At 33.0% G+C, this 11,833-nt stretch overlaps 1 protein-coding gene across 1 annotated transcript; it reads right to left on the bottom strand.

Moving 5' to 3' along the window:
* Positions 445 to 2,588, bottom strand: LOC109361404 (cytochrome P450 CYP736A12-like). Its single transcript, XM_019606889.1, has 2 exons — positions 1,513 to 2,588; positions 445 to 1,146 (listed from the first exon to the last, which is right to left on the bottom strand). Exons 1-2 carry the CDS (start codon positions 2,374 to 2,376, stop codon positions 523 to 525), a joined length of 1,488 nt encoding a protein of 495 aa, XP_019462434.1. The 5' UTR covers positions 2,377 to 2,588; the 3' UTR covers positions 445 to 522.

Raw genomic sequence — 11,833 nt, 5'->3', positions numbered from 1 at the left:
ATTATATTGGCAGTTGATAGGTCTGTTGTCTCATGGAATTCAATGATTGCACCATGTGCAAATTTTGATAAGAATATCATACCAAGGCTTTTAATTGTTACAAGGGCATGCTAGACTATGGGTTTCCCCCCGGAAGTTAGCACAATTCTCAATTTTCTTTCATCATTTGCGCAACCAAAAGCACTCCCGCCCCATTGCCATCCGTACCTGGAACCTTGTATATACATGATATGCTAGATGACTTGACTTATCTTCTAAGCGATGGATACTAATTCATTCAGAAGAGATTTTTTAAGAAGCATGGGAGTGAAGCTATTTGCAAAGAAAGACTGAATAGAGCCACACAACGATAAAAATAACGTAAGAATTTCTTATTCCTCTTTTTATTGGTTTGAAAGTAGTACTGGGAAAACATACGCCGACAGAAATATAATTTCGTAATGATGAAAAGGAAGGGAAAGGATTATTCTTAACCATGTTGAAATCAACCTAATGAAACATAAAATATTATTACATCTTTCCCTAATCCCTTTCATCATGTAGCCGATAAGCAGGAATAGCAACTAGGTGCTTGGCTCTGGGCAATGTGAGGCCAAAATGTTCAGTCATGTCCAAATCAGATGGCAACATGTCATTTGGTAGTTTCCAATCAAAGCAATGCACAAGCTGTGCCACCACTAAATTAACCACAGTTAGACCTAATTGCAATCCAGGACAACCCCTTCTGCCAGTCCCAAATGGTATCAGCTGGAAGTCACGCCCTCGGACATCTATGTTGCTTCCCTCAAATCTCTCTGGCCAGAATTTTTCTGGGTCAGCCCAAGCACTTGGGTCTCTCATAATTGCCCATGCATTTACTATAACCCGAGATTTTTTCGGGATGAAAAAATCTCCAACTATGCAATCTTCCATGGATTTGTGTGGTACTAGTAATGGTGCCACTGGATGGAGCCTCAAGCTTTCCTTTATAACCATGTTCAAATACTCCAGCTTGTCCAAGTCTGATTCATCCACCTTCCTTTTCATTCCTACCACAGTTTCCAACTCTATTTGGAGTTTCTTCATCACCATTGGATGCTTCATGAGCTCTGAAATTGTCCACTCAATTGCTGTAGCAGAAGTGTCCATTGAAGCGGCCAGCATATCCTATGCAAAACATATAAAATAATCATAACATTATTGTCACAGGAACATGTAAAGTGAGAACTATGACATCTAGTTGTAAGTCTGTTTAAGGAGCCAATAAACTTATTGACCAATTAGCATCAGTCCAAGTCTTTAAACATCGGTGTGTGATGCTGATGTGGAGATTCATCGTCCACCTTTCCTCTCTCATTTACATGTTTGATATATAGCCATTTATGTGCTTTTATAATCAGTTTATGTTTACTCTAGAGAATTAGTTCCATGACAGTGCTTGAAGCTCTTATGTTAAGTATTTAACCTTGAAAGATGCATATATATGTGTGTGTGCTAGAATGACGAAAAGCTGAACTATGTAATCTATTTTACCAGCAATACGGCTTTGATGTTGGGACGTTCAATCCGGTATTCAGATTCTTCCCTACCAACAAAGCCTAACATGACATCGACAAAATCCTCGACCTTGTCTTCTCTGTTCTCTAATTGCATATGCTCATCAATAACTTTCTCAAAGAAGTCATCAAAGATTTTGCCCACCGCCTTCATACGCCTTTTTAGCCCGTGAAGGTCAAGTGCACCAACATAAGGAATATAATCCCCGATGTTAGGAGTTCCTGCTAAATGCATAGTCTCTTTCATCACAGCCTTGAACCCCTTATCATCCAAGTCCTTGTCCATGTACTTCCTTCCTAGAACCATTCTACAGCTGATATCTGCCGCAAGTGTTGAGATCTTGGCACTGATATCAACAGCAGCTCCATCATTGGCTGCATCTTTTAGAAGCTTGATCAGGAGATCAAGCTCCTCTTGCCTCATGCTTCTGTAGGAGTTAATTTTGCTATGGCTTAGTAGTTCCAAGGTGCACATTTTACGCATGTTGCGCCAATAAGGGCCATAATCGGCAAAGCTCAAGTTCTTCTGATCCCAAGATATGTACTTTGCAGCCTCAAGAGGTGGTCTATTAGCAAAGACAAGGTCATGGGTCTTGAGGAATTGTTCAGCAGCTTGAGGTGAAGAAACAACTATGGTAGGCACAACACCTAAGCGCAGGTGCATGATAGGTCCATATTTTTGGGATAGTTGGTGCAGATCCCGATGAGGATTGTCCCCCAACTTGTGAAGGCTACCCAAAATTGGCAACCCTCTTGGACCAGGAGGTAATCTCTTTTTCTTTCTGCTTCTGCATAGTATCAAACAAGTTAGAGAAACTAATAAAATTGCTATCCAAATCATTCAGCAGACTTTGGGACAGTTCAGAATAGTATGCAAAGTGTCTATCTCTGCAGCCAAAAGTAACTGAACTATGCAAGGCTTATATAATTGGAAACTGAGGACCCATGTTAACAATGATGATAATATAAAATAAACAAAATCATGCATTAGGGAATTTTAACTGGTCTTTGAGGACATTAAAGAAATAAATAAAATGATTTAACATTGAAAAATGTGTTTAATAATGATATAAGCTTGTGTATACTTCTAGATCTAGTCCTCTCTTAATTTTGTCTCATTTTCACATGGCACATTATAATTGTACAGGGTAGCCTCAATGTATTCTAGCTACCACTTTTATTCTTATTCAATTTCTGATATGTCCCTTTATGGGGATCATGTCAGAGAAGAAAAAACTATATGCACAATTGAATCTTTTTCTCCAGCTCAAGCCAGCTAGGCCCTCTTTTGTCTCTATGCATAATAATGTAATTCCATTTCTGCCAGAATCAAAGCTTGTAGGTGGATGCTTACTTGATTTGGTTGGCACTCTCATCCATAGTTTTAACTTAAGCATGAATTTTAACAATGTAGGTATGAGTTTTGAGAAGAGTTAAGTTTAAATCTTTCATTTTTAGTCATGCATAAAATTCTAATAGGACACACCACAATAGGATGATCACTTTTGTCATGACATATCACTCAATTTATATTATATGTTATAATTTGACTATAGAGAAAATAAATAAGGCTAAATTAACCTTTTAGTTATTTATCTTATTTTTTAGGTTTTAATTAGTCTCAACATTAAAAATGTCAATTTAATGATTTTATTTTTTAGTGTGTCTATCTTACCCTTTCAAACTTCTTGGTTATGTGATATTAATCAAAATTAAAACCTTGGATTAATTTTGCCATTTGGTGAGGATATTTGCTAATTGGTAAGTAACAATTTGGTTAACAACTTTGATGTTAAATTATTATTTTTGAAGGTCTCAGATTTTAATGTAAGATGATGCATTGGTCAAATCAATGATAACTATTACCTCTCATATAAGCCTAATTTCTTCTCGATTTTATTTGGCCCCTGCATTTAAATTTATTGTTTACTTTCCTTCATTTTCCATCTGCATTTTTGTATGTGTTTAATATTAGTGTAACTTTTTTTTATATGATCAATGTATTATTAATTATTGATATGTCAAAGTTTTTATATGGATGATAGATAAATTATGGTAAAAAAACTCTATAGTGCATAAATTATTATATATACTTGGAAGGGGCTAAGCCCAAAGAAGAATGCTAGGTAAATACATATAAACTTAGAGTATTTCCATGAATAAAAACTAACTTTATTTTTATTTGGGTTTCATATAATATAATTTAATATACATCTTCATAAGTTAAGAATAATATTTATTTTTTTCCATGGTAAACATTTATATCATTCTTACTCAGTCTCATGACCTATTACACAATTTCTTTTTCATTACTTTTTCCTATGGAGTCCACATTTTCTTATAAGAAATGTTCTTGTAAAATGAGTATTCCTAATAAATAAAAATACACAGCAGCAGCAAGTGAGATAATAATATGTTGTAAGAATAATCATTGCAGAAGCTCCTATACTCTATAATTGGCTTTCAAAATGAATTTATCATCTAATTCAAAAAATTTCTATACTTGCCCTAATAGTTCTGATACAAAATTGTCACCCAAAATTCTCAAATTAATTAGGTTAATTAAAACAAAGGTAGTTGATAATTCTATAAATAAAAATATAATTTTATAAGCAAAATATAAGACATACTTAAAAAATTGTGATAGGTAAATATGTTATCTTTTTTTTCTCCTCTGGGAGGTCTGATAGAGGGTATTTCGAAGGATTTGTATATTAAGGCTTAGTTGATGTTTGTAATGAGAGATATATCAATCTTAAATGATATACTATTTTGTCAGCTTATAATGAACTTTTATTTTAACTCTAAATCAAATATGATATTGTAATATAATAATCACTACAATAATTAAATATTAAAAAAATTCATGTATGTAATAATTAATAAATGAAAGACTGGATTGTTTGGTATGTTTGGTAGGAGTATGATTTTTAATAGGGTTAAGACTAACTTGTGAAGTGCAAATTAGTTTGTATCCATGCGAGTTGCGTTATTAACCGTTAGATTGAATAGTCATTAATCTTAGTCGTTAAAATGGTATCCGGTTATCGAATTTTTAAAAGTTGTGATATTAATGTACGGCTTTTGTGAGGTATTTGAAACACCGTTGGGAAGTCCCGACTTCTGGTGAATGGAAAAATGACATAGTAAAACACTCAGAAGTTGTGCAATGGAAATCCGACTTCTAAACATTCACACTTAGAAGTCGTGAATACAAATCTCGACTTCTACACTTAAAAAACACTCAGAAGTTGATAGTAAGAAATGTATTTTATTCGACCTTGTGGGTATTCTTTATTTGTTTCTATCCAACATGTAAACATGGGCTCTGATATAATTGCTCTTGAAAGTATGTTGTCAATGTCCTCATGATCATTATAGTATATACGTTTTTTTCTTGGAAGATAAAAGTACAATCTTTTGATTGTTGGTTGTTTACCATGGATTGAAAATTTAAAAATCCCCAAACATGCTTCTAATGGTGATACATCACTACAGTCTACAATTAAGAAATTGTTTATCTCATCAATATTCCCCTCGAGTATGCAGTGTGGCATCTTGTGTTAGTTCGATAACAGTTATGATCTTAACATTTGTTCATATACTTGAATAAGTACATAATTGAAGTACTTTGGTTACATCACTCCATATTAGTGTGTGCTTGATATTTCATTAATAAATGAGGGTCGTAAGGTATAAGATGAGGATTGTGAAGAGAAATATCATTTTTTTTCAACTATGTTTCCATTAGCATTGTTGTAGGTTGTTGCATCATTGATCTTGAATTTCTTTCTATTTCGTGCAACTAAATAGAGTCATTTGAATTGTTATTGTCAGTATCAGATTAATACATAAGGCAAATTCTAAAAGCAACGTTAATTCCTGCTTTAAGAATATGTACATAGCATTATGCAGGGAAGTAGATACTTGAAATGACATAAAAGTAAGACATAAAGAATATAACTATATCTAATACACTAGCAAGTTACTCGTGCACTCGCACAGGACAATATATTTTTGTCGTATAATTTAGAACATATATATTTCTCATGCATTCGACTGGATATATAAAAACACATATTTCCTAAACCATTGTTGGTTTCATGCATGGTCGAAACATATATTTCAAAAATATTAAACTGAAATTGATAAATAAACAACTACAAAATAAACAATTTTAATAAAACAAGTTTTGACATTAATTATCACTAATTAAACAATGATATATACTGTCAATGTACACTGCTTATAACTCCAAAAAACTAAAAATCAACAAAATAAATACATGTTTGGAACATGTGTAAAGGGACCATGGTAGTAAAAATGTGGTCATGCATGACATTGCAGAACCATCCAAAATATATACATAAAACATAAACAATCATTCATTTTTTAAAGTGTTTCTTAGTCGAACAAACTCGACCAGGATTGTTGTAAAATTAAAAACAAAAACAAATAAAAATTATTTACAAACAACTTGAATTTTACCCTATGATATATGAAAATTAAGACTCCTATATGATATATGAAAATTATTTACAACAACTTGAATTTTACCCATGTTACATCATGTTGTCATAAAAAAGTGAATAAAAATAAAGAATTAAAAAATTCGATTAAATGTTAAAATACTCTTCGATCAATGAAAATCATTTGTAGTGAATGATTTCTATATTTTTCAACACGTCAAAGACTTGTGATCCTCACCTCTCACTTTCAAGTATCCTTTGATGAATTAATCTCTTCATTGAAATTTTCAACATATTTAAACAAACTTTTGTAATAAAGATAATCAACGTCATATAAAGGATAATAATAAACAAAAACAAAACACTAACCCCTTAAATGAAAATATATAGACAAACATATACAATTCGCATCATGAAGCAATCAAAGAACAATTAAAAAATAAAGGCATCAACCTATTTAAACAAACTTTTATAATAAAAAAATCATTAAAGTAAAGTTACTAATTACCCAGTACGGTAATAATCTCAACCACAAATTTATTAATAGTGGTGTTATTATTATTCATTAATTAAGGAGAGGATATGAAAAGTCAAATGGGTATGTGTTGGCTTTGATCATGTGTGGTAGTGTGTATGTTAGGAAGTCGAGCCTTTTAGGAGAGCATTTTTTTGCTGAGAGCTTGACACGTGGCATGGAGAAACATTATTTTCTTATATAGTTATAAATTGCATAATTATTTTATTTTCGTTGTGAGCATGTGTGAAGAAGTCTATATAATCTTGAACAATTTGTTTTCATGTTATTATTATCGATTCTACCCATTGATCATAGAATCAGTCACAAGTGTATTGTAGTAGGTTAATTGGAAGTAAAAAGTTACAAAAATTAATGAAAAATTAGTGTTTCATGACAATGTTTAATGATGAATGATAATTTACTTGTGTCTCATCTAGTAACCAACATTGAGGTTGTTAAAAATAGTTCACATTCATTTAACAGTCATTGCATATCATTCGTTTTTTGTTTTCACTGCACAGTTAAGTTGTCTCTAACAGGGTTATATTATAATAAATTATAATAAAAGTGATACTTATTTTTAAGAGATTAAAAACTACGGGCAACAACAATTTATAGCAATTTGAAGAGAAGATGATCTTATTTGTTCTTGAAAAATATTTAAAGGGCCTTTAAGAAAAGTACAGCAATAAGTAATTTAGCAACATCGCCATGTAAGAAAATTAATATTAACATATACCTTAAATGATTCTTTGTTTATTAATGTCTTCTTTACAAATGACATGTATATCCCTTTCTTGTGTTGGAATTTTGGATAAGAATTTGGTGTCTTAAACCATATCTCGTATCAATGATATTGAAACAAAAACAGAAAAAATAATAAAAATTTAATTGACATAACATATTTTTATTGGGGTAGAAAATGACCTACGATATAGTTTGGGAGAATAAATTCTTACCATAAATTTTGTATGGATACTTTTTAAACAACTATTATGAGCGGCTGAAAAGCAAAAGGAAAATAAAATAGCAAATTCTATCATCATGATTCATCACTATTATAAAAAACTATTTTATAAATATTTAAGAAGGAAAATGATATATGCTCTTGCTATTTTTTTTTAATCTTCCTACCTAGGGATGTCAATGAATATCCGAATATGTGGATACCAATAAAAAATACCCGTAATGGGTGAGGTTTGGGTTCATGTTTTTGGCCCATGAGTAGTGAGACTCGAGATTTTAAGACCTGTTGTTGGATGAGTCTAGGCAATATGGTACCCAGACCCATAGAAACCCGGTTTGAATTAGTTTAAGTTTAAACAACTTACTCCACATCTTAGCCATCAATTCTAGGAAAATCCAATGATTTGAATTAGTTAGTAAATCTATACCATTAGATTTCATAGAATTGATTGTTAAGATGTGAAATATGTGGATCCCTCATATATGTATTGTTAATCCATAATGTTATATTGTTAATTCTTAAATATAATTGATATGTTGTTAAATAGTGATGTTACATTATTAAGTAGTGATGTGATGTTATGTTGTTAATTGATATATGTAATATAATATTATGTTGATTGAACAATTTTTTTTAAATCAATTTTACGTCACAATGTAGTAATAGTCAATTTAAAATGTGTTTAAAACTTTAAATAATTTTTTATAATTTTTTCTCTTGTTGATTAACTAAATAACATATAAGATTGTAATAAACAAATACACAATTATATAAATTATTGAAAAATATTTTTAATATTTTTTAATTTGTGGGTACCCGCAGATCCGCTGGGTAGCAATGGACCCATGAGAAGCAGACCCAATGAGTATTAGCATGGGTTTGGGCGAGTGTGGGTCCAAAAATGAAGCAACGAAGTTTACATATACCTAACCAAGTGATACTTTATTTATTAATCATTGGTTTACAAATTACATTTGTTACTTTCTTGTGAGTGAGGAAAATTTAGTATGATATCATTACCCATTAGTTAATTAGACATAACGATAAGGATTTGGCTAATATCTGACAAGTTGAATCTCACTAAGCCTTCATTTGGAATAGTAGAAATATAAGAGACAGAGAGTGAGAGCAGAGAAGTTGAGGGAAAATGTCATATTTCTCTCATTTGGTTTAAAAGAGAAGTTGAGGAAAAATGTCATCTTTCATTTGAATTAGGAGAGAGTTTGAGGGGAGAGAAAAAAGGAGAGAGCACCACAAAATCTCTTTCTCCTAGCAACTGAGGAGAAAATGGGAAGAGAAACGGAACCCAAATTTATTGTCCTAAATTGTGTCTCAAACCATGTCATGTATCAATAATATTGAAACAAAAAATAAAAAATAATGAACATTTATTTTTTAATTGACATGAAATATTTTCATGTCAATAATGAACATTTATCTTCTACGTCAGATGAGGCTTACCGGGACTTGTCCTGATTCAGTGGTTGTCTTGCTTCTGATTCACGCGATCGCATAAGAGAACTCTGGCATTTGTGAGTTTGATACTTTGGGTATTCAAATTGGAGTTTGTGTTGGTGTTTCATCATGTTTCTATAGCTAACACTTTGATTTCCGCATATGATAAATGCGGGGACTTGTGTTATGTGGAAATAGTATTCAACTAGATATACAATTGTGTGAGGTATGTTGTCTCATGGAATTCCATGATTGCAGCATTTGCAAATTTTGATAAGGATATCATACCAAGGCTTTTAATTGTTACAAGGGGTGCTAGGTTATGGGTTTTCCCACATTAGCACAATTCTCATTTTGCTTTCATTATTTGTGCAACCTAAAGCACTCATGCCCGCCCCAATTCTCAATTTGCTTTCATCAAAGATTGAGAGAAGGTCGTCCTAGAGGTTTATTTTTTCTCAAATCATCTTCAAAAGGTCGCGTTACGCCGCTTCTTTTCAATCGATTAAATCTCAAAATTGATTAAATTCTATTTTCTTAATTAAATAAATAACAAAAATTAACGAAATATAAACTTCTTTAACAATAAATAAACATGCACAATAAACATTTTTGATTAAAAAAAATATTTTTTCTTTATTTAAAATACAATCAACCAACAAACATTTTTCTACCTAAAGAACTACGTAAGCCTTGATCCCCTTAATAGGGGTACATAGGATCAAAGTGAATATTGTCAGGCTCAATAATAAAAATAAATAATTTTTTCTTCATAATAATTAGTTAATTAATCAAATAATTTAATAAAATAATAACAATAAAGTCATATATTTTGATGAGGGGTACCGCTTAAGGCGGACAGGTATGGTGCTAATACATTCCCTGCCTTGTAATTGTAACGCCCCGAAAATACTCTTTATTTATTACGCAGAAAAGTGAATAAATTTTTTTTCTTTTCAATTGGTGACATAAAATTGTTTCCTTTTAAAAACTTTTCTTTTCCGGGACATCATTTTAAGTAACATATAACGCGAAAATCAAAACCGGTTACCTAACGGTAACTGAAATGATACAACATTTCTTGAATATACATCATCCTAGATATATATAATGGGTTAAGTCATAATCAGTTCATACGGACTATGTTAGTAAAGGCGGAAACTACATCGCCACTAACAAATACAAAATCCGAAGAAACGCAGCCCCCACCAAAAACAAAGAGGGGACATCGACTGGCCCACAAGCTGACTCAAAAGATTCCAGGAATGTTGGACCCCTCACTCGGGTCCTCCTCCTCCGAGTCAGACACGAGGTCGATCACCTCCACCGAGCTCTCTACATTGACGAGCTCAACGACCTCGTCCTCCTCCTCCTCTTCCTCCACTTCATTATTCCATAACCCAGCGACATAATTCGGAGGGGATGACATTCTCAAAACCGCTGCCTTCTTGCAGGGACCTCCCCCAAGACCATTGCTCCTCTTGGCTCTACTGGATGACGGAGCATCCAAACAATCTTGTCACGTCCTATAACCGTGGGAGGGAACAACGCCATCACTCTTGGCTGGCGGGTATCGAAGTCCAACCTCTGGAGACATCGGCCTCTTTGGCGGCAAGGTGAAAGAACTGTCAATGTAGAGGTCGGGGTGATGGATCATCATCGATGATCCGTTGCACACCATGTGCAACGACAAACCGTAGAGGCCTGTGTACGTATATCTGTACCCATCACTAGTCCATTGTCCCATCGGAGACATCGTGAAGTGATAACCTCGAATGTGAGTGTTGTTGTTGGCCATTTGCATAGCAAATATATACACACCAAGAACAATACAGCAGAGAGAGTAAGACATCTAATGAACGTAAATTCATTGACGGCGTGGACTTACTCAGAATATCACCCTCAGATATGAAAAACAGTTCATATATATATAACATATCACATTACAACTCATCAGTTGTCCTCATAAACAATTATCCAATTCACATGAGTAATATAACCAAACTCATCAATTCTTCTCATAAACAATTATCTAATCAACCTATGTAATGTAAACAACACTTATTCCAAACAATATCATAATTCACCATTTATCAATATATAATTCATCGACAAGATATCATGACTATAATTAAATAACACATAAGTGAAGATCCGATATCATGAGTATAATTAAATAACACATAAGTGGAAATCATAACCCCAAATAATAACATACACATATTATCTATACCCGACATCATGACCCACCGTTTATCAACATAAACAATAATGTATCAACATACATTTCATAAACAAATATCATAACCATAAGTAATAATATGTGCATAATGTTAATGATGCATGATGTTTGTAACTCAAATGTGGGAATCCACTTCCACAAGTGCAATATATGCATGTTATGTCGTGATCATCCACCTCGCACCAATATCCTCCTAATAACCTAGTCGGAAATAAATCAAAAGTACAGGTCTCATACCAAGCCACTTTCTACGCACCTAAAATAACATATCCTCGCAAGGAATTAAAAATAGATCGATCGGTTCCATCAGGAACAGTCCTACCCTGACTTAGGTCGTACAAACGCTTTCTGGGAATCCCTCTCATTGATCCAAATTGCAAAGAGGGATTGTCAAAGATCGTCTAGTTTGGCCTATGAGAACTGTCCGATCCAACAGGATGTCCTCTCCCAGGAATACAAGGGACTCACCTCACCTAGACTCTCCCTCAAGACATTGTTGACGAATCACCGTCCAACAACGCCGTCCCTCTCAACATCACGGTGCTCTAAATCTTTTAATCATTATTTACCATGCTCGGCCCACCTTAAGTCATCTCCCTCAGGAATGCTTCATGTGAGTCCCAATCTTACGTTAACACGTAATATAAA

The sequence above is a fragment of the Lupinus angustifolius genome, chromosome LG01 (assembly GCF_001865875.1).
Source record: "Lupinus angustifolius cultivar Tanjil chromosome LG01, LupAngTanjil_v1.0, whole genome shotgun sequence".
NCBI classification, from domain to species: domain Eukaryota; kingdom Viridiplantae; phylum Streptophyta; class Magnoliopsida; order Fabales; family Fabaceae; genus Lupinus; species Lupinus angustifolius.
Note: the sequence above shows the minus strand (reverse complement) of the source record. Positions and strands in the feature narration are given on the sequence as shown.